Source organism: Tamandua tetradactyla, chromosome 3 (assembly GCF_023851605.1).
Source record: "Tamandua tetradactyla isolate mTamTet1 chromosome 3, mTamTet1.pri, whole genome shotgun sequence".
NCBI lineage: Eukaryota > Metazoa > Chordata > Mammalia > Pilosa > Myrmecophagidae > Tamandua > Tamandua tetradactyla.
The window spans coordinates 164,672,547-164,697,547 of NC_135329.1; the positions used below are offsets into that span (position 1 = coordinate 164,672,547).

At 30.8% G+C, this 25,001-nt stretch overlaps 1 protein-coding gene across 3 annotated transcripts in view; it reads left to right on the top strand.

Annotated features, from left to right (window-relative positions):
* Window positions 1-25,001, top strand: part of GLS (glutaminase) — a 72,839-nt gene that overhangs the window by 16,299 nt on the left and 31,539 nt on the right. For all 3 annotated transcript variants that reach the window (XM_077154493.1, XM_077154495.1, XM_077154494.1), the window contains exons 4-11: window positions 2,540-2,669; window positions 3,511-3,590; window positions 6,316-6,479; window positions 11,703-11,761; window positions 19,271-19,303; window positions 19,388-19,446; window positions 22,254-22,320; window positions 22,815-22,865. In XM_077154493.1, coding sequence (XP_077010608.1) covers window positions 2,540-2,669; window positions 3,511-3,590; window positions 6,316-6,479; window positions 11,703-11,761; window positions 19,271-19,303; window positions 19,388-19,446; window positions 22,254-22,320; window positions 22,815-22,865 — 643 coding nt within the window. The remainder of the gene's footprint in view (window positions 1-2,539; window positions 2,670-3,510; window positions 3,591-6,315; window positions 6,480-11,702; window positions 11,762-19,270; window positions 19,304-19,387; window positions 19,447-22,253; window positions 22,321-22,814; window positions 22,866-25,001) is intronic.

The following is a 25,001-nucleotide window of genomic DNA, read 5'->3' on the forward strand; positions in this document are numbered from 1 at the left end:
CATTGTTTTTTTATTTGTTTGTTTGGCTAAATGGTCCGAGGACACTGGGTTTTTTCCTCAGACTGTAGACTAGGTTGAGGTAGATTCGAAGAATTTCTGCTTCCACCTTGAAAGTTTATTTGTTTTTGTTTTCTTTTGGGGGTGGTGGTGGTGGAGGATTTGTTCTAAATATTTCCTAGAAATATCTTGGAGTACTAAGTCTTATAAAGTTGTAAGTCCTCCAGTGTTTTCCTGTTATGCTGTGAAGTACTGTGGTTAGTTTGGGATTCATGTCTGTTCACTAGGTGATTCTTGTTTTATTAACTTAGCTAACCTTAAAGTATAGGAATTGGTGTTAGGAATTTTGAGATTTTAGACCCTGTTTCTTTGTGGAGAGAAAGACATTATTTATTGGTACCTTTCCAGTACGAATTATTTTGTTTTTAGTGTTCATGTACTATCTGCAAAGCACTGCAGTTAGGGTATCTTTTGGTAAGTTTATTTTGGTGTATCCCTGAATGAAGTTGTCAGAGAGATAGTAGGTAGAGCTGTTGATAATAGGTGTAGCGAATTGCTTTGGAATTTTAAATGGAAGCAGTATTTTATATATTTTTAGTACAATTTAAAATTATTTGTGTTATAAAACCTGTTGCTCTGTTTATGAGATGTAAAGTAATATTTTAAATACGTCATTTATGAATACAAACAAATCATAAAATTTCCTACAGATAATTATATGAAAAATAATAACCACCATTTTACTTTAAACATTAGTTTACATTATTTTTCTTTTTAATAAGGGAAAAAATCACTCATTGTAACATAGGCAGTTCCCAACTGGATGCATGCTTAGTTGTTCTATGAGCAAGTAATAGAAAAGTCCTAGTTTGTAGGCATAATAATTTCTCTTTTCATTCCTGGAGTGAAGTGATCTGAAATCTCCTACTGTTAACCTTTCAAATCACCTAGAAAGGTGACTGGTCCAGAGATGTTCTTTTCTCTGTTTTCAGTTATAGGAAGTTATCATGTTTTTGTTGTCAGGAATAAACTGTCTCACCTCTAAGTATCTAGACAGGAGAGAGATATTAAAACATGGAATTCATTTTCCTAGAGATGTAACTTATACAGGCATCGGGAATCGAACCCATGTCTCTGGTATGGCAGGTGAGAACTCTGCCTGCTGAGCCACCATGGCCCACCCAGTAACCTTTTTTAAAACTAGGATTTAAAAAAAAGTACCAGTGTGTTTATGTTGACCATGTGAGTATATCTTCTGAAGTTTTATTAATAGTTAAAATGTGAAATCTGGTTTTTAATTTTAATTTGATGTTTCATCTGGAACAAATTTGAACTAAAATACCAAGGTTTAAAATTTTCTCTCATTACAAATTTAGAAAAGGAATACCAAGAATACTTACTTGTTCATTTCTCCAATTATGATTAGTGTAAATCACTCAACCTCTCAGAGTCTTGTTTTCTTATCTATGAAATGGGGAAATCATCCTTCTTGAATCATTAATGCTTTGAGGATTACACAGTGTAAAAAGTACTTGAAACTTAGTTACTTTAAAAAAAAAATGCCAATTTTCTTTTTTCCCTCGCCAAAGAAGATACCGATGTGTATAATATCACTTTTTATGAGTCCAGTTACATAAGTAACTTCCTAAAGTTCCTGATTTAACTTTAAAACTTCAATGATAGCATTTGTTTTTATCTTTTAACGACTTAGCCTTCAAATTTATTAAAGTCAGTACTATGTCTGGACATCCATGACACGTATAACAAGTCTTCCTTTATCAATTAAGTATTCTAGTACTGAATTACTGAGACCATCTTAGTATGGTGAGCTCAGAGTTTACAATTGGTTGAATCCTATTTATAAAACTCTAGTTTAAATTAATGTTTGAATTTTCTGGCTTGAATCCTTTTAAAACAAAAGAGATTCCAAATCATCAGATTTCATGCCCTCCTGTTCACATTTTATGTCTATGACTTACCTGTCCTTTAAATGGTGAAATATTTTTATTCTACAGTGTAGACCTTATTTTTACACACACTTTAACAAATATTTAAGAAATAAATTAATCTGACTAAAAGTTGATGATTTTATCTCAGTTTTTAACTTAGAAATGCAAATTTTCAAAATTTAAGGAACAATAAGTTAAAATAGAAAATGGTTTTAAAAATCTAGTAATAGTTATTATATAGGAACTAGGAGGTTTATTTCCTTTATTTCTGTTAAAAAGTAAACAGATTTCAACTGTGACGTAAGTCTGATTTTAACTGCTTGTCGTGTTGAATGCTTATTGACTCTGGTAGACTAAGAAACTGGTTTCAGATAGTCTTGATACTTAATCTGGTGAAATGCTCTGTTAACAGTTTTTAAGCACATTTTATTTTTTCTTTAACCTATTCGACAGCTTTCCAGAGGAAATAAAATATGTGGAAAGAGTATAATTTCTAGAATTTGGTTTGTTGCATAAAGTGTTGGTTTTATCTTGTTTAAATATTGAATACCAAATATTATGCAGTCTATTAATTTTTTTCTCACATTCCACAGATGTGTTCAAAGCAACATTGTTTTGTTGACACAAGCCTTTAGAAGAAAGTTTGTCATTCCTGATTTTATGTCTTTTACCTCACATATCGATGAGTTATTTGAAAGTGCTAAAAAGCAGTCTGGAGGAAAGGTAACTTTTTTGTTATACATATTTTCATAACCCAATCATTAATAATAAAGTTCAGCTTGAGGTACAGAGAGTAAAATTGTATAGTTTCCTTAAATTTTGCTAATTAGGAATTTAAATCATAGAATTTAGTGCTTTTATGAAATAGTTTGAATATTTAACACTGTTATTCTGGTTAAAATAAATCTAATTTTAAGAATGGTTTTTGATTCTCAAATGCTTAGGATGGCTTTTAAAATATTAACCATAAAATGTAAACTTAATTGTGAATTTCTGCAGAAATGTTTCCAGTTTTTTACAAACCTCTTAAATAATACTCGAGGCTAGTTTATTTAATTTCCATATTGAAAGTTTTTATTTTCTTTTGTTTTAGCTTGATAACAATATTAGCTTAAATATAATATTACCTCTTGGTAGTAATTTCAGTGTAAATACCTCTTGCTTATTTTAAAAATATTTTATTCCTATAGATTTTAATATTGTGAAGCCCTACAAGTACCCGTAACCCTGATTTAAGAAGTTCTTTATTTCTTTTCCTTAAACGAAAAGAAAAAAGAAAAAATCAAGTCCAAGTTTCTCTTTTTTGATGTAGTTTTCTAAGGAAGACGGAATGTGTTGGAAAAGGTTGGAAGTGATGGAGACTGAGAAAAGTCACTTAGCTCAAGGCTGATGTGCTCTTAGTTTTGAGCAATATTGTTAAAAGAGATAGGCCATAAAGCCACTGAGTATCTATCATAAAGCAGCTAGTTATTGGTGGAAGCCAGATTGAGATAACACATTTTTGATAGAAGAAAATAATGTTTGCCTGTTTTATATGTTAATTCTTTTCCAATGTTTTGGGTAGGTTGCTGATTATATTCCTCAATTGGCCAAATTCAGTCCTGATTTGTGGGGTGTGTCAGTTTGTACAGTAGATGGACAAAGGTAAGTTTAAGTCCATAAAATTTTACTCTAAGTCTTAAATTTTGCGTAACAGCGAGCATGGGCTGGAGAGGAGCATCTTCTATAAGGATATTAGCCCTAACATGTTAAGTTCAAGAAGGTAAATAAATTTTGATTTACTTTAATTTAAAAAACTGAAATAGTAAATTTGAACTAAATTTGACAAGGCCTTTAATCTATCTTACCAACAGCTGTAATATTTTTATTTTAGTATTTATTATTCAAGTACCTTCAGTTGAATTTGTTTAGGAAAGCAGACTTGTAAGAACATGAAATTATTCACTAATGAACTGACCACTAATAAATTAGGCCCCAATTCTCAGCTTAACATTAATTACCCATCCTGTCAATATCTTTAGATTCCTGATATAATTAGCATGATAGTACAGCATCACATATCCCATTATCCGTCAGTCATTTGCAGAGTGAAAAGTCAATTGCAAAGCATACAGGATATAATGAAGTCTGTGAAAGTGTTATTTGGGAAACATTCACTTTGCAGGCACAGCTACTGACAAATGTTAGGCAGAATTCTAAAAAAAGCATAATGCAAGGTTGCTTCAAAGAGAATGACTTGATGTAAACACCAAGCCATTGGAAATATTCCGTATAGTTCTGGAATATTTTTTCAAGAATTACCCTTTTTATCATTGTACTGGAAGTCAGACATAAAGATGTATTTATCCTGTTGTAATTTGTTTTTTTTTTTTCAGAAAAATGCCAAAGAAGAAAAATCAATATTCCTTTTTATTCATTTGAAGGCTTAGCTCAGAGATGTAATGTTTTTTATTAAGGCAGTTATTCCTTTTTTTTTAATTAAAATATAACTTACATTAAGATATATATTCAGGTAGATGAATTGTCAACTTTAAAGTTATTCAGTTTTTTTAATTAAAGATGTAATTTTTATCTGAAATTTTGTTAAAACTGCAAGTCATTTTACCTTATAATTTTAGGTTTTATTTTGTAATTCCTAAATTTTGTTGAAACTGCAAGTCATTTTATGTTGTAATTTTAGGTTTTATTTAAGATAATGTTCTAATTAAAGTTTTTACTCTCCAATATGAAATTTTGATTTCTTGAGTACCTTCATTTTAAGTGATCTTCTTATTCTTGTCAGATATTAACAATAAAAACATATGATTTAACTTTTTCATTTTGAGGATGAGTCTGATGCCCAGAGTTCACATATTGGCAAAAATGAAACTCGTACTTAGTTCTCTTAACTTTTAGTCCATTGTTCTTTAATTATATTGGGCTTTTATCCTCACCTGGACCTGATAAAATGTTCTGAACTCTCACTGTGTGTTGAATTAAATACCAAGTTCTATGAAAGGATACCAAAAAATGAGAAGACCTGGTTTTGGTTTTGTCCTCATGGAAAAATTCCAGTAGGTAGTGACAGTTCTGTTTGTTTTTTTTGGAGGGGGGCAATGGTTTAACATCACGTAATACCTGAACATGATTTTTCTCTTTATAAACATTGTATAAATGGAAAGATGATTCTTCTAGTTTTCTTAATTGACCTTGGAACTACAACTTATGTATTTTTAAATATAAAAGGTAACTGTCATTTTTTAGAATGATTGTCAAGTTGGGGTAGACTTAATTAGAAATTATGATTAAATTTGGTAGAAAAATTATCATATGGTTTGCTATACATATAGTTAATATTCTGCAATAGAATTAGAAGTGAGGCCATCATACATTCCTCTTTGCCCTGACAATCACCATTAACCCATTTGCCTGGGGTGATCATTAATAGTGCCTGTTATTTTTGACTTAAATGTGGTATTTATTCATTATGGAATAGAACATTTTTGTGTGTTGTAGTTAGAGCTCTGAATTTTTGAAAAATGCTTAATGTAATTCATAGTACTGTGTTAATTCTTATAAAACCTTTGACAAAGTTTTTATAATATGTTAGAAAAATCTTCATTCATTATTCGTTATTTACTGAGTGCCTGTGATGTGTTCCGGTGTTTATTTTGGGGCACTGGGGATTACATTAGTGAATAAAACAAATATCCTTGTTCTTATGGAACTTATATTGTAATGGGGTTGATCACAATTTTTTCATTCCCAAATCTATCTCTACCTCATGTACCTTCTAGTACATATAAAACTTTCTTTTTGTTCTGTTGTTTATGATGACTAGTGTAACTAATGCCATCTCTGTTAGATTTATTAAATCAGATATTTCTCCTGCGAAATTGGTTGAAATTGTGAGTGGATATGGTTCACAAGGTGAGGCATTTACAGGCAGGGTCTCAGAGAATGGTGTTGAATCTGAACTGAGCTCCTTTTAACTCAAGCTTTCCATGGCCTAGCCATGGTTTAAAGGTTTGAAAAGAAAATGGTGGATAATTTCTAAAAGAGCTCGTTCATTTTATGTGATTGAATGCAGGTGGGAGTGAAGGGGAGCTACATTCCAGCCCTTAGAGAAATGTTTCCATATTACTTAATTATTTATGTTCCAATTTAGAATTATCCATTACCTGAGTACTTTTATTTAAGTTTTTGCCTTTTTTTGGTAGCATCTCATATGTACTTCTCATAATCATTCTTTACTATCAAAGTAAATTTTTATACTTGAATTGTGGAAAAACCTTTGTCAATTAGAATAACATGTAAAATAAAAAGTAAAATTATGCAGTTGCATTTTTTCAGTTGATTTTAATTATTTTTTTATTCCACCTTTAAATAGGCATTCTATTGGAGATACCAAAGTTCCCTTTTGTTTGCAGTCCTGTGTAAAACCTTTGAAGTATGCTATTGCGGTTAATGATCTTGGAACAGAATATGTACATCGGTATGTTGGGAAAGAGCCAAGTGGATTAAGATTCAACAAACTGTTTTTAAATGAAGATGGTAAGAATTACATGAAAGTTTATTGGAAAAAGATCTATCTCGTTTTCCTTTGTAAATCTAAGTAGTTCATTTTCATTTTTATTTTTTCAGAAACTATTACAAGCTTTTCATACCTTTTTTTCATTTGTCGTAGGATTTCTGTGATATAAGTAGAGACTTTTTAATTGTCTACCTTTTAAAATAGTTGTTTTAGGCATCTCATACCACTAGGGAGTGGGGCTGGGGAGAAGGTAGAGGTGTCTATAGACAGTTAAGTGTTTCCCCTTTTAAGTACCGATGGTGAATGGCTTGTAGTAAAATCTGATGATAGTCTGAGGTTCACTTCAAAATAATTCAGTGCAAGGCTGCTGGGAGTGTGGGATGTGGTGTAGATGAAACAGTATTACTGTATGTTAATAATTAATTGCAGCAAAATGGTGAGTTCATGGGAGTTTGTATGCTATTCTCTCTACTTTTATATATATTTGAAAACTTCCATAATACGAAGTTTTTATGGTTGCCCTGGTTCAGAGAGTATTTTTGCATTTTTCTCTGTAATAACATTTAATATTTGAAAGAAATATCTTGCATTTAGTAGTAGGATAATTATTAAATTATTATTTTAAAGTCACATAATAGAAAAGGAGAGGACAAAGGTAATTAGTACTTTTGATCTGATCTAAGCTTTAAATCTAAGTACTAGCTAGCTAAATGTAAAAATTAGGTGAAACTTGGTTTACATGAGTTGGTTTCTGATTTTTCTTTCAACTTATGCTAGGTTCCTGATTGAAAAATAAAATTGAAGAAAATAAGAGTAATTCTGTGGTTACAGTAATGGCTGTGAAAAATACACTTGTATGTTTTCCTTCTGTAGGATAAGAAATTAAATGCACTTTACACTCATTGTTATTATTAATTTGCTTTTTTAATGAAGTTAATGAGACTGGTATTTTGTTATGCTGTTGTTCCTATTTATTTTGAGAACAAGTGCATTTTTTCCTATTATACTGTAATCTTTCTATCCTGATGCCAAATTTGATTTTATGGAGTTGCTTCAATGAGGACATGGCACCTTATTTATTAACTTCATTAGCATTGAGATTTAATATGGAAAAAAGTAATACTTTTGTTCCAACAAAATTGAATTTTTTTTTTCACGAAACAGTATTTTATGAGAAAAATTAATACTTTCCTGTGAAAGGCTTCATAGAATAATCTAGGTGGCTCTGGTGACTTGATTGCTTTTGAGGAAAATGTTTAAAGAATAGAAGATAACAAATATAGGAATTTGAATAAGAAAAAGTATTTTAGGAACTGAATTTAACATTGCAAATAAGAAATATTTTTGCTGTGAACATTTATGATTTTAACAATTGTAACTTAACACTGTAAGAAAAAAGTCATGATAAGTACTCAGGAATTTAGCACTGGTTTGGAATAAAATTGAAATGCAAAGTTTAACAAGAAGTTTTGAGTTGATGTTCTTTTACTTTTTTCAAACCTGAGCCAGCACCTGTAATCTTGAAAGTAATGGTAAAATGAGCGCCTCTCTATGAAGTAAAATGAGTGCTTCATTATGCCACTACCTCCTAAGTTCTAAATAGGTTCTGTGCTCTAGAGGCTTGATGTTATGCCAACCCCAGCAAAAACAGTTTGTAAGTTTTTTTTCATATTTAAATTTTCAAGGGTAGATTGGGTGAAACTATATATTTTGTGTATGTGCAGATGTGTAACATTGTTTTCCTAAAATAAATACTAATATTGTCCTAGCTTTGTAAGGTTGTTTTGATAAAGTTAATGTGAATATAATGAATAGATAAAGGAATTAGAGCAATTACTCTTTTAATATCTGTAGGTTTAAAATTATTTATAGCTTAGAAAGTTTTCATCTCGTGGCAGGGAGTTGGCTAATATTTTAATTATTATAGGCTTCAGCAAGTTTGGGGATGTCAATTTTGGAAGCCATTGATCCGTAGTGAAGTCTTTTTCTGCCTTTTAGTGATAGATCAATCAACAGATATTTACATACCCCTTTCATATGTGTAAAGCATTTGAGAAAGAAGAGGAGTTAAATAAATTTACATGAGGAAGATAGGACTAGATTGTATAGAAAGAAAGAAGTTTGGGTGGTAAGGAAAAATGTGAATGGGTACTCCAGAATTAAACTAGATATAGAGTATATTGCTAACACGTATTTAAAATTAAGCTGAACGTCCTTTTAAGTACTTTTTAGTTAAGAACATTAGCACTCTTTACTGTATGCATTAGCAAACTTTGACTTAGCCTCAATCATGAGCCATAACTCAGGTTCATATGCTTAGCAGGTGAAAAGCTTTCTCTTATCTAACATAAAAAACTCTGCATATGTTATTGCCTTGGGGAGAATAAATACTTGTTAAACTTAGGGTCAGTTTTGTGCATTTTAGTTAAAAACATGTCCATGGAATTTCAGGTGTCACCCATGTCTGTTTGGTCAGTATACCAAACTAGTATCTTCCATTGCTTCAAATGGTAGTAGCCTTTTAAAAAATAGCTTGTACAGAGTTATGTTATTTCTACTGTTCATAAATATTTTTTAATTAACATTTCTAAATTGAACCCTTCCACTTCACTCTCCTATCAGTAGCAGAGGCAGGAAACAGATCTCACAGTCATAGGTCTTAGACTGAGATTTTATACTCTAATAAGGTAGGTATTATGTTGTTAAAATATTTTTGGTATATTTCCAAAATGTTTAGATGTCTGACTTTTTTTTAATGAATTATTCACTTTCCTTTTTTATTGACTTTTTTTTACTGTGAAGTATAATATATATACAAAAAAAAGCTATAAATTTCAAAGTAAGTTTTACCAAGTAGTTTTAGAACAAATTTCAGGATATGGTATGGTTAACAGTTCCACCATTTCAGGTGTTGCCTTCTAGCTGCTCTAAGACACTGGAAACTAAGAAGAAATATCAATATAATGATTCAGTAGTCATACTAATTTGTTAAATTCTATCTTCTCTGATACAACAACTCCTCTTTTGCTCCTTCTCCCACTCTTTAGGGATATCTGGGCAGTGGCCATTCTAACTTCTTTATGTTGAAAAGTGTTGACATTATGAGGTAGGGGGAATGCAACTGGTTGATGCTCTTGGAGAGACTGGTAACTCTGGGTTTCAGGGCTTATCTGGCCTATGGACCCAGATGTCTGACTTTTGAGCCAAAGGCAGAGTGAGCAGTTGCTTGCATCTGAAAATTGAGCTCTCATGCCATGGAATGAGATGGTGGTTTATATGCTCTTTGAAAGATCTTCTTGAGTACAACTTATATAGTATTTGCAGAATATTAATGATTTAAAAAATATTAAATACCTACATTTATGTTGTTGTACTGTTTGGAATCCACACATTAGCCACCTCCTAGGACCTAAAGTCTAAAACCTGATAATATAAAACATCCATGAAAGGAAAGGTACAAGAACATCTACACTAAAAACAAGTATAAGTTAATTTAGCACAGCCTGATTTCTATATTTTGCTTTCTTTCCACAAGTTTTTCTTTCATGTGGATGATATTTGGAACATTTTTGTTTCTTGGCTTCTTCTAGCCCTTTAGTATTTCTGGGACGGCAACTGCTCTCATATTATGTGGTCTAAAAGAAAGCAAATTTTTCTTAGTCATATCCAGCATAATTTGGAATAGGCAAAATCTTGTTTATAATATTAAAATGTAGGACTAAGATTTTAACTTTTTGAACTAGTCATTATCATAGGGAACTGAAAATGTACAATTTTCAAATTACAGCTACTAAATCACATTGTTGATCGTTATTGAGGGAAACTGGTAGACTGTAATTTACCTAACCAATATTTTTGTTTTCTGTATAAAATCTTTTTAACAGTTCTATCGAGATATAATTCACATACCAAACAATTCACCCCTTTAAAGTGGCTTTTAGTATAATTTGCAGGTTGTGCAGCCATCATCACAGTCAATTTTAGGATACTTTTGTCACCCCAGAACGGAATCTCATATCCATTAGCATTCATTCCCCATTTGGCCCCTATCCCTCTTCTGTGGCAACTATTGATCTATAGATGTAGACATTTCATTTCAGTGGAATCATTTAATATTTGGTCTTTTTTTGCCTGGATTATTTCACTTAGCATAATATTTCTGTGGTTCATCCATGTTGTAGCATGTATCAGTAATTTGTTCCTTTTTATTGCTGAATAATATTCCATTGTATTTTGTTGATCCATTCATCACTTTTTGGGCTTTTGGGTTGTTTCCACTTTTTGGCTATTATGAACAATGCTGCTGTGAACATTGTTGTGTGAATTTTTGTGTGAATATATTTTTCATTTTGTGTGTGTGTAAATATACATTTTCATTTTTCTTGAAAATATACCTGCAAGTGGAATTGCTGGTTCATGTAACTTTATCCTTTTGAGGAACTGTCAAACTGTTTTTCACAATTCAAGGTTTTGCTTAGAGGCTTATCTTTATAGAATATAGCTTATATAAAATTCAAGGATACTAATAATATACCAATGACTTAATGCACTGTGCTAGATGTATGAGAACTTGTCTCTAAGAAATAAAAAACTGTAACAAACAACTGAATTGGGAAATATGCTTACAAGTGAATGTTTTCACTGCCCTAAGAGTTTTGTTAAATTGTAGCACTAAACATATGTGCCATATGGTGAATACAAACTAATTAGTTGAGATTTGAAATTCTATATAAGAATTAAGAAAAAAGAGGTAAGATTTTCGATGAACTTAAAATTTTAAGTAACTTTTAAAATTATATAAGATTACATCTTATTGCAGTAAATTTAGAAAGCATACAGAATACATTTTTTTAATTGTGAAAAATAACATATACAAAAAAGCAGTACACTTCAAAGCACACTGTAACAATTAGTTATAGAACAGATCAGAATACAGTTTCAAATCCCCTGTAATCTTATTGTCCTATGAGTATCACTTGCTAATGTTGTATGCTTTCTTTTTCTGTGTATGCATATATGTGGACTCTTTGTTTACCTATAGGATTATTAGAGCAGCATCCTAGAAATGATTTACTGGTTTGATATATAACTCATTTAACTGCCTCCCCCCAAAAACAATAGCAACAAAAAAACTATAGCGATGGCTTACATTAAGAAGAAAAACATGCTCATGGGAAGTACACATGCATTGAAGAAAATTATATCAGATTTTGAAATAAAGCTACCACTTTTATATTTTACAGATAAACCACACAATCCTATGGTAAATGCTGGAGCAATTGTTGTGACTTCATTAATAAAGGTAAAATATTGACATTTCTTTTTAACCTAGTAAATTTTCTTTAATAACTAAACATTAAGGTGAATCTTGGATTTTTATATAAATTATGATAAATTGTCTCTTAGATATGGCATTAGGAATTTTATTTATTTCAGAGTAAATGATAGGCAAAAATCAAAACTCATAACTCATTGTAAATTCCAACTGTTGATTACTCTTGACTTAAAGAAGCCAAAAATTCAGAGAACAGTAGGCATAGAAATGCTTTTCTTAAAGTTTTGATATGTTTTTCTTTCTCTTCATTTTGGCTTTCCTAGAATGAAGAGATGTAAATAAAATTAAAAGCATTTCACTGTATAATTTTTGTCATCAATATATGTACTAACAAATGTTCTGGTACTTTGTGTTTAAGACAAAGTATATTTAATCTTGAATATTCTCAAATCATACTCTCATGAGTTGTCATTACAACTGTCATTTCAGCTTGTTTTCTTTTGTTTTACATAAACCATGTCATAAATAAGGCTTATTCCAATTATTAAGTTATATTATTTTCCTTAAGCTTTGAAGTTTGCATTGTATATGTTTTTTTTTGGTGTTTTTTTTTAGTGTTTGGTTTGCCTTAATAATTGGAAGAGCTAATGTTGTTTTGAAATAAATATTTGAAAATGGTTTTATTGTGTTTCAGTTTTTAATTTCTAATTATAAATTTCAGTTATCTTAAAATAAGTTCATTTGTACTTGGAACATTTACATATTTTCTTTAGTAAATCTGTGCCTATCTATTCCAAGTTAGAATAATATATAACTACATGGCTTTGCAGATGAATCACTGAGAATGGGGTACCCTGGTTACACAAAGACTGTTTGAGTTTAAGTTAGATCCTTGGCCCAATTCACAAAATTTCAACTTACATGTATATTAGAAATCCTCTCTTAACTCCCATGAGTTTTATATATTTATGAGGAAAGACTTTAAAAAGAAGACTACTATCTTAAGAATATATTTACTTAATTGTTGTTTTAGAGCAATTGCTCCAGAAGCATTGGTCTACTTAATCCTTATATATCCCAGTGAGGTAATTATTATAGCCAAATATTATTTTTTAATGTAACTGGCTTTATTACCCTGAAGAAATTTTCCTTTTTTCCCATTATAACATCTAGTTATTCAATGACTATTTTACATAAGAGAAATTTCAGTTTGAGATGAAATTGTTAATTGTAGAAAAACACAGTCTTACCTTCAGGTAGCTTACATTGTAGTGCAGAGTATATGCAAGTAAATAGGCCTTGATGATGAGATTCAATAAATGTTGCAATGGGAGAATAGTCTCACTGATGGTTGTTCAGATTTGAAAAAGTAAATTAAATTATTGTAATACAGTGCATGTGTTATTGCTTGAGAAAACTACTAGGATGGTTCTGAAACTTTTTTGTTTCTTCCCAGAAAAATGTTCACATGCCATGATTTAACATATATACCTTTTGAAGTTAAAACATGAACTCCAATTCATGTTAAACTGGAAGGATTAACACGGTATACCAATAGTTTTTCTCAAGAAAGGGCATGTATAAATGATTAATAGAGGACTTCCTTAACTCAATACAGTTAAAAGTCTTCCTTTGTTTAATGATTCATGGATTTAATACTCTACACTGAAATGTGCATGTGAGAACTTCATGCTTGGTCATTTCACCATCACATCATTATTTTAACTTACCAGGCCCAGTCATATGCCATAAACTCTACAATTGAGCCACATGAATATGAACACTTAGAAACACAGAGTTAAAAAAAATGCACAAACATAAGTATGGCAAAAATTTAACTGTGTCATCTAATATTTATGAATTTGGTCATGATTTTCAATTTATAAAAATTTTAAATTGTCAAGTTTGGACATGAGGCTTTGGAATGTGATTCATATTTAAGCTTTCTTTGAGTTTTTGTTTTGTTTCATTTTTAGAATGTGTTTCACAAGTTTTTTTTTTGTTTGTTTGTTTTATGAATACAAATCTTTGAGGGGAAAGTCTAATATTACACTTTGTAAAATGTACTGCTCCAGAATGTACTTTTCTTAGGGGCATTTTAAGAAAGAATTTAAAACTCTTATAAATGTGTATATGCTGTCTCTGCAAGTTGTATGATCACATACTGTTTATGAGTTAGTAATTGTTTTGAATTTGAAACAATAAAATCATTGCCAAAGGGCATTCATAAGTTGTCTGGCCCAACCCTCTTAACTTTATATAGTTGAGTAAGCAGACCAGATAGGTTGGGACAGCATTAGAATCACTCTTGAACTAAATTTACTGATTTTCTGTTTGCTATTCATTGGATTTCATTGTGCCATATTGAATGTAGGTATATGCTGTCTTTGATGACATCTTTGCCTTTACCTAGCATAGTTATATTATCTGAAAAATGAAAATATTACTTTCTTAATTTTGACTTGTACAAATGATCAATTTATTTGTTTAAAAGTCACCTCTCTTTTTTCAGTGGATATATATATAGTCATTCTTTGGATATTCGTCAATGCCTACTATCGTTAAGGAACCAGACCCCTCCCAGAGGAGCTTGCGTTTGAGTACCCAAAACATGGATATTTACTATGGCTATTAGATGTGAATTTTATTTTTAGAGTATTAGTTGCTGATATTAAGGCTATTTGTGATTTTCTCCCTCCTCTCCTAATTCAGGACTTTATGGTGCCATTAACACATTTTCATGTTACTTCCTTCTCACCCCCAATTAAGTGGAGTCTTTAGTAAGGCTCTTTATATAATAATTTTGTAGTACTGATATTTTTTCCTTGTAGGATTGGTGGTGATCCTCAGGAAATGGGGGAAGAGGCAGAGCAAATGTTCAAAAGGATTAGCAGATTGTGGAAAAAAGGAGGATTTGGACAGAAGGAACCTGTTGCATTAATTCTTAACTACTAAACTTATAGGAAAACTCCAATATTTAAAATTTTAAACAAAGCTATATAGGTAAATACCTTTTTAAAAACAAATGTCATTTTATACTTAAAATACACATCTTAAAAAGTAAGGGTACCATATTTGCTCTCTTCTGTATAGTTAGCTACCATAACTTTAAAGGAATACTTTTTGATGTAGTCTATTTTATTTGATGATAATGTGTGGTTGTTTGATTTAAAGAAAAGAAAAAATGAATTTGAAAGGAGCATAGTTATTTCTGAATAACTTAGAAGCTTTTTTTTTTCTTTTCACTGGTAAAAATTTGACCTAGTGCAGTTTAAAAGTTAAGGTCTGGTGATAACTTGAGGGGGATAGGTTGGGAGAATGTGGGCAACACATTGCAAAATAATTACTTTGTTTCTGCTTTTTTTATTTTAGAGGTAGAGAATAAGTAACATCTATGTTTATGTTTCCTCTTATTCTAAAGGTAGTTCCCCATTTTTGTCATTTGAAGAAGCTAAATTTTTTTTTTTAATTCAAGAGTATTTTTGAATTTTAAAAATTGGAATTTTCTTTTTTCCTTCCTCCCTCCCTCCCCAATATAATCATGCTCCATGAAAATCAGGACAAGTTTAGTTTAGATGTAATGCTTGATTTGGTCATGTTTGCAGTAACCTTGTTAGACTTGCTTATAAGCCATGTTTTTAAGATGGCTTGTTGCTCTGGAGATTAATGGAAAGAGACAGAATATATTGACTTATTTTCGTATTTATATCAGCTGATGTATTTGAGTTTTTTTAAGTTTTTTTTTTATGAAGTATAGATAATTTGCTGCCAATTTTTGGGCAGCATTTTTCTGTTACTTAATGGGGTTTTCCTATGAATATGCTAGATCTAGAATAATGTTAATTTTTACCTGTTGTTATCTTTACTCCTACCAGTAATATTTAATTTTGAAGCATTTTTCTTTCTTTCTTTTTTTTTTTACATGGGCAGGCACTGGGAATGGAACCCGGGTCCTCGGGCATGGCAGGCAAGCATTCTTACCTGCTGAGCCACTGTGGCCCGCCCTGAGGCATTTTTCTGTGGGAAGATTAAAGTAACAGTATTTTATAAATCATTTTCAGTTACCTTTTTTTTTCTATCATATTCCTCAATGCCTCTTTCTTCTATGATCTCTAATTTTTAATTGGCTTTTACATCTCCATTATGAATGAGATAAAATTATTTACTTGTAATTGAATAATGCGCTGATTTTAATTAGCGTTTTTATGTTTAGCTTATAGGCAATTGTCTCTTAACAGTGTTTTTTTGCATTATGATGCATAATAGATTAATCAAATCATGAATATATTATAAAAAAGACTCAAATTTTTGTTTCCTCAAAGAAATATAATTCTATAGCTTGATAGACTATTTTTTTAGGTAAATTTTTGTATTATTTTCTGTTTTCAGGGTCTATCTTTTTAAAATAAAGCACTTTGTTTGCTTTTAAAAGTTATTTGGTGAATGGATTAAAAATTTTGGTAAATATATATTGTCCACTTTAGTCTCTTAAAGAAGTTTTGCTTCTTTACTACATAACACTGTAACTTTTTCAAAATTAAAGTAACATGATGATTACTAATGCTTGTCAGTGATCTTAACTGGGATACATATATTTCATGTAGGGGGAAGCTTTTCCAAGGCTTAAAGGGGCATTGATAATTTTAATACAATTAATTTCCATATCTCAGTTTCCATATTCCCTTTCTTAAAACTGATCTACCTTTGGTCCAGATATCTTCCTATTTTCCAAAAGAAATGCATATTTCTCATGAGCTCCAAATTTTACTATGGTGTGCTGCTTCAAGTTGTAAAAACTTCTTGGGCACCAACAAAAGGGAACATTTTGAAATATTGAAGTCACCAGTATTAAGGATATGAATGACTTTAATTTGGTAACAAATCCTCTTGTATACCTGATTGTTTCTGGTATTTGGTTTGAAAAAAATTGAAAGAGGATCTAATCAAGTTGTCAGTTAATAAGGTCATTAAACATAATCACTCCGTGACTTTTGGCATGTAATAATGAGATATGTAGTCACTGTGTGACTTTTGGCATATAATAAGAGGAGTAAAGAACTCTGATATTGCCACAACAAAACTTCTTCAATTCCCATCTATTTATGTATTGTAAGGAAAGCTTCTTGGCTCATACATCTATAAAATTAAAAATAGGAAGATAATTAAACCCCATCTAATTCTAGCAATGAGCTAATTAAAATAAATTAATATTTTAAAGGAGAAGAAAATAAAGGAGCAATTTTATAAATTAGAGTAGAAAATGATGAGCAAATATTTTTCTTTGAACTTTTTCTTTTGAAAATTTCAAAGATATATAAGTTAAACAATTCTCCAGGTACCCATTGCCAGTTTCAATTTTTGTAATGCCTATTCCTCTACCCCTCTGTACCCCACTACTTGATGATGACAATGGTTTCTACAGTTTTTGGTGGTTATTTTTTTTGGGTGGGGGCGGTACTCTTATTTATTTTGTATTTGTATGCTTATTTTTTTTTTTACCAGCTTTGCAAATAAAATTCTTACTTTTTCAAAATTAAATGGATACAAACTTTAATAATAGTTATTAGGTTCCATATATCCTTGAGGTACATAAAATCTTTGCAAGGGGTACAAAGGCCAGTTTACTTTATTGGCTTAAGTTAAATGTCATTTCCATAATAGATAATAATAATGAACATTAATCAAATGCCTTCACGTTTAAAGGTGAATTTTGGTGGGATTTTCTTGGATTAACACACAATCATTCAAATATATGTATTTTTACCTTATTTACAGAATCTGTCTAGCGTACTTCATATAGCTTACCTAAAATGTTATATGATAGACATTAATAAATATTATTACATAATGATAGAAAAATGTTAAACACAATATAGAAGCAAAATTTAATTGTACTTTAACTTAGTAAACTAAAAATAGGCCAATTATGTGATCACAGTGTAGAGTTGAAATGGTTTTTCTTTTTTCATATTAAACATGACAGCTAAATAAGGAAAATTTGTATTAGATTTATAGGACACAGTTTAGGTTAGGGTATGAAAGTTTAATATAACTTGCTTATTTTACATTGATTAATTGTATAATCAGTAATTCTCCATATGACATCCCGATGCAAATGCTGACATCCTTTTCCAAAAGAGTTGTTCTTTTTTGTGTGCTTTTTCAAAGGTTAAAAAGGTTTTTGTGGTTTAAATGTTGTTACATATTTTACAGCATTAGGATCTATGGAATATTTTGACAACTGCAACAGTTCAATGAAGTTGGTAATTTCTTCTTTTAATTATTTTTCATTGAACAGCTTTGGAGTTACATTTCTACATTTTGATTTTTGATTTATTTTAAGGAAAGGAAACTTAAAATATGTCAAAGGATGCTCTAGCTTTGATGAAATAGTGTGATGTTCCTTCTGTATATGACTGCACATCCTTTCTTGAATAAATTGATTTGTAGGGTTTCACAGATTATCAACCATGCCTTAATCCACTTGTAAAGTGGAGAATTAACCTGGCTTTATTCAGTTAAATAATATTCTGGTACAGGTTTTCCCCCATAATAAAATTTTGAAGTGTAATGTTTTGGGTTTTTTGAGGATAAAGTTTTAAAAATACATTTTTTTAAAAACTTTAGTTGCCAAATTATTTTATTTTAAACCTGTTTTGAAAGTTAGAGATGTATTGTTTCTGATTGGGTTCATGTCAACAATTAATACGTTTGATTTCAGATCTACAACTTACTGCTTTGTAAACTTCGCCGAGGTAAAATAAAACCTACTTGAACTGATCTATGTTACATAGGTTTTTCCTATTGGCATTTTGCAGTAGCTAACATGCCAGAAATAGAAGTGATGAAACAATACATCTTCTGTACTCTGAATTGGCATAATGCTAAGTATAATTTGTAACAAGTATTTGAGAGATTATGAAATATAAATATTAATTGTTTTAGTTCAAGTATTGTAACAAGTGAGGATATTAAGGGTAGAGCTTTCTCTACTCTAGTAAAATATACTCAGAATATTTACATATACTAAAAATTATAAAAGATTAGTTTTGCATCATAACTGACTTTTCTAACTCTAATATTGGGTTAAGTTTTATTTTTACATAAGTAGCTTGTTCTTAGTAGAAAATCATGATTTACATATACTTAATTCTTTTTGAAGGGTGAAACTTTATTTTAAGTTTTTAAATATGAAATTAAACAAAGCAGCATATTCTAGCAGATTATGTGCTGTCATGAAAGATTGGGGGTAACTTGTATTTAAAGTTCTGTAACTTTGGGTTGGGTGGAGGTTTACTTAAAATAAAGCATTCCCTTTGTAATTCAGATCCATTCTCAATGGTGTTAGTGAAAAAACATGTAAAAGAGTTTAAGTGAATACTAAATAACTTTAGATATATTTCCTAGATTTAAAAGTACTAATGCAGTATATTAATTATAATAGTTACACTTTGAAAGTTTTGGAATTATATTAGTTTAAAGCTTAACTGTAGTGGTACCTATCTTAATGCATTTATGTCTCTTATTTCTTTGCAGCAAGGAGTAAATAATGCTGAGAAATTTGACTATGTAAGTAGAATGCAGAATTCAGTTTTCATGCTATATTCTTTATGTACTTGTCTATTGATTACTAATACCACTTTTGGTTTATAGGTAATGCAGTTTTTGAATAAGATGGCTGGGAATGAATATGTTGGATTCAGTAATGCAACGTGAGTCTGATTCGTGACTTTGTAGTAGGATAGGCGTCTTAAAATTAATTTTTAAAAAATCTAGATTATATACATTTTATTTTGAATATTGTTTCGTTATTTACTATTTATACTGTATTTAGAATTAACCTGCTAGTTCTTGTTGGTCCTAGAACTTCAGTGAATAAAAAAATCTTTAAAATTTGGTCATTAAAGGGAAACAGATGATTTCTAAATTACCTGAGGAGAACACTTGAAAATGTTTTAAAATATTTTTTGTTAAACTTCTAGTGAGTAATACTAGAATCAGAAGAGTCTTCAAATTTACCTTAGAATTACTTGCACTCATTCGGTTTTCTCTTTTGTCTATAATACCTGAATTACCTTTCTTATCTTTCTTTGTCTCACTAACTAGACTGTTACCCTGATTCTGTTTTGAAATTTGCAAGTCTACAGAAAAATTGAAAGAATAAACATTACATTCACTTTTATTCTCTAGTTAATATTTTTGTCTAATTTACTTTTCCTCAGTTTCTCTTTAGATGGATAAATATGCATTTGTGTAAACACACATATATGTGCTTATCCATAAATGTGCGTGTATGTAGTAGTTTTTTTGCTGAATTATTTGAAAATGAGTTGTAGACATCATGACACTTCACTGTTTAATAACTCAGAAGGTATATCCCTGGAATAAGGACATTCTTCTGTGTAACCACAATACCATTAACATACTTAAGAAAATTAACATTAATTTAAAACTACCATATTAATAAATATGTAAATGTTTTGAACAGTTCCTAAATGTCTTGAAAGCTTTTTTTTTTAATTTCAGGAACTAATCAAGGTTTAAGCATTGAATTTGTTATTATGTCTCTATAGTCACTTTAAATTAGACCAGTATCCCCTCCTCCACCCTGCCCTTGATCAGTTGATTTAGAGAACAGGAAATGACAAACTTTTTTTGAATAGCCAGATAGAAGATATTTTAGCCTTTATAGGCCTTGTGGTCTCTGTTATAACTACTCATTTCTGCTGTTTTAAGTACAAAGGCTTAGATAACATGAAGCAGTGTTCCAATAAAACTTTATAAGAATTGACAGCAGGCAGAACTGGTCTATGAACTATAGTAGATCTCCCAGTTTTTATATTTGTCTGATTGTTCCCTTATGATTAATTATAGGTAAACAGTTTTGGCATGAATATTATCTAGGTGGTGTTTTGTACTACTTGTTGCTTCACATTTCAGGGGACAAAAAATGTCAGATTATCTGCCTGGCCAACTTTTATTTATCAGCTTTAAGTGTCTTTTTCAGGAAGTTTTCCATGAATCTCGTCTTGCCTCTCTTCATGTTTTATTGAACCTTTTCTGTGTCTCTCTGCCCCATCACCACTATTTGACTCCGACTTCCTTAAAATTTGTTAGAATGTTATGTCTTCCAATTCATTTCTCTACCCCTGTTATCTGGCTATGGACAGTTGATATTAGTTTTTGATGAACTTAATGAACTGTGTGCCCTGCACTGTGGTGATTTCTGAGTAGTTCTTTATCTATACTGTGTTGATGTTTTTAAATAGGTTTGGTAGGGTGACATTGATTCCCAAGAACTTACACATATCCAGTATTGTTTTTCTGACCATGGAAATGTTGAAATGCACAGTTGGGAAAGGATTATCCCCGCTAGGGTTACATTTAAAATGTGAAATTGTCATCAATAATACAAAGAGTGTCATCCACAATTCCTTTTTAATCAGCAGCCTTCAGGACACTCTTATGTTGGTTCTCTCAAATGCATTGCAAATTAAATCTGCCTAAATCAAAAACTCATTCCCTTTGTTCCTAAACTGTTCTTTGCTCCAGGGATCCCTACCTTAGTTAATATTGCCATCCTCTTATTAAGCCACGTTAAAAATTCTAGGCTTTGTGCCAAATTTCACTGTCTCTCTTCTTTCTTGTCAAGTTGGAAGACTTATCCATATGTTTTCATTTTTGATCACACCACCTTCCACTTCTGTCACCACTGCCTAAGTTCCTGCTTTTCCAGCTCTTATTACAGTAGTTCCCTAATACATCACTCATCTTCTTTCCCCCCTTTTCAAATGGATGTCAGAGTTACCCATCTAAAATCTAGATCTGATAAAGTAATTTCTTTCTCTATTTGAAAACCTTTGTGCTTTTATTTTGTAGACATTAAGGGACCAATACACTCTGGCCTTTATTGGTTTTAATAATTTTGTTCTAGTCCCCTTTTTTAGTTTCATGTGTTTCTGCTCTTCTCCATGAACCCTGTTTCCCAGATACATCAGAATATTTGTCATTTTTCAGTGAAGTCCTGTCTTTTGCTTTCATAACTTTTGTTAATAATGCTTGTATTTGCCACCTTCTAGGCTCTCCTTTGAAATCTGTTAATCCAGTGAGTCCTGCAAAAATATGTCTATTCTCTGAAATTCCATGGAGTCTCTCATTTGGAATTGTTTATTGTTCTTTTGAGGGAGCCAGAAGATTCCGGCATATTTTCAGTGTATTTTAATGGTGGAATATGAGCATTTAAAGATTAGTTTCTTTGTTCACAAAGTGTAGAAGACTATAAGGGGCGTGAGTTCATTTCCCTCCTTTTAAAGCTAAGAAAAGTAAGAGTGAAAGAATCATAACTTAAACAACTTGCTTAATGCACATTGTTAGCCTGGTGTCAGAGCTAGGACTGGAACTGAGCACTCCTGACTTTTTAGTATCTTTTATACTGTACTTTGTTATGCAAATTAAACTAAAGAACAGTAGCACTTTTGCAGAACATAAATGAAGCAAATGTTTTTTTTGGTCCCCCCAGGTTTCAGTCTGAAAGAGAAAGTGGAGATCGGAATTTTGCAATTGGATATTACTTAAAAGAAAAAAAGGTTTTTAAATTTTTGTTTCTAATTCAAGCCATTCTTTTATTTAAGGAAATATTTGAAGATTTATGCTAAAAATTCAACAGTAGCCATTAAACAACTACATGTTACCATTTAAGGTCCAGTAGTTGGGGAAGCACTCTTGAGTTGATGCTATCAAATTACTTGTTGCTATTGGAAATACTTCCAATATTTTACTAATTATATTAATGCAAATTCTGCTTTAGATTTAATCCATTTTTTCATAAATGTAACGCCTGACTATTGTTGTGTACACTTAATTTTTTATTTTGAGTGGCTACTCCAATAATTTGATATGATTTAGGAATCAGTTTCTCATTGTCAGTTGAACTAATACCTGGAAATTATTGCTTTATGTTTCTTAGTTATTTCATGTTTATATCCTTTTAAGGGTTATGTGCTCTTTTGTTCTCAATTTTACGTGCATATTTTTTTCTGTGTGTCTATATTAAGTTTTAATTGCCTCTGTATTTTTTCAGTGTTTTCCAGAAGGCACAGACATGGTTGGTATATTAGACTTCTATTTCCAGGTAATTTATTTTAACCATCTGAACTCTGTATATAAGTTGGTATGTCATATTTTGCAGAATATAGATATCTCTGAAATCTTGGCTCTAGACCAAGAGAAATATATTCCCTTTGACTTTTCATAAAAGGTCCTCATGAAAGACAATCTGATATCCATATTTCCTAAAAATTCCTCTCTTAAGAATGTAAGAGGAAAAAATACTTCTGAAAAAACATTACATTTAACAATGTCAGAAATAATGTATGGTTCCGGAAATTGGCAGTTGGCTTCCCTTAATTATAAACTGAGCTGTTTTTTAGCTCTCTTTATCAGAGAGTTCATATTCAGCATTCAAAAGGGGCAGTTTCTCAGCTTACATCATATCTTTTTTAAGTTCCTTGTTGCTCCTGTATACTGATTAAACTGGTATTATGAAAATAATTGTTCATTTAATTCATTTCAGCAGTTCACATGTAGGTTTTCTTCTAAGTATAGTAGCTCTCTATTGGTGAGGGAAGAGAGCCGCTTACATAATCTGTTCTGGTGTTGAACTCAATTTAGGATAGCCTTCCTGGACACCAGCCTTAGTGTTTTCAGTTCAATTTATTCTTATAGAACTAATACCTTTGGTGTCCCCGATGAGTCTGTAATATGAAGTTATTTATTTCTAGTTGACCTTACATTTGCCTATGTTTCTTCACTTTTGGAGGTGCTTTAATTTTAACCTTTCAGTAATCTAATATAATATATATGGGAAATTGATAATGAAGTAGATTGTGATGGAAGTTAAGGTCATAGTTTGTTATTTGCCAAGAAAGGTGAAACCAAAAATACACTAGAGATGTTTATCTCTTCATCCAATGCCCTTTCTCCCAGATTATTTTAGATAATAAAAAATGTGAGTAGACTAAATTATATATAAATCTATCCATGTTGTCAATGTAAGGAAGTGTGAATTGGGGCTCCAGAGTCTATCATTATAAAATTCAAGATCTAACCTCTCCACTTACTAGCCATACTACCTAATTTCAGTTACTGAGCCTGTAGCATATGCCAGATGTAACTTGATAGACTGCATTGAAGATAACATTAGATGATATGTGTGAAATTACTTTGTAAACTATAAAGTTTTATATGGAGTATAGTAGTAGTATTTTTACTCCTAACTTATCCAATAGTCTTTATTTTTTCCTAACCCATGGTTTCTATTCCTTTGATATACTTATTTAAGTTTGCCTATTATAGATTAGTTGCTACCTATCAATTATACTTCAGGGCAAAAGTTCAAGACACAGCCCAGAAGCCTTATTTACTTTTTATTGGAAAAGAGCTACATCTAATTGAACATCCATCAGCGTATCAGGAAAGTACCCGTAAGCTGGGCTTTGCCAAATCAGAAATATGTCACCTTATATTAAAAAAAAAGTCTAAATTAGGAAATGGTTCTTGGAATTTATATCTTTTTTCTTTTAGAAAGCCTTTCATGATTAAATCAACTGTGTCTTGTCTTCACTATCTGAAACAGCATATTACAATATTAATATAAATGGGCAAAAGTGAAAGTTGACAAAAGGGATTTGCAAAGTTAGACAGTTTTCTCATTCACTGTAGTTACTTTTCTTTGTTGCTATTTTCAAATACTTTTGTTGTTGGAGATCTTGGAGTATGACTGAGGAAAGTTTACAGTTGAGGACACACTTCTCCTTCTCATTTGTCTCCTCCTCCTTCCCTTTCCCCACTTCTCTTCGTCATCTCCCTCTCTACCATCTTGGTTGCTGTTAATTAACTAAAATATCTTCCATATTTTATTCTTTTTGGGGTGTACTTGGGATATGTGGTAAACTATTTCCAGAATTTTATTATATTTAAAAGCAAAAATTTCATCCTAGTATGTAACCTTTTTTGCTTATCATAGTTTATCCAGCACCCATAGCATCAAATAAATGTTTGAATATTAATAAATTATTTGAAAGGTAACATTTTGGTATAGACACACCGAGCATCTAGGCTACTGCTAGCTCTCTTTTAGAATTTTCTTCCCCTTTGTCCTTTGCATGTTGCCATATTAATGAGGACATTGACCTTCATGATAGGTAAAATGTCAGGTATTTTAACTTTTTTTTTCCTAAAGTGGTCATTTCTCATGTAGACTCTAAAT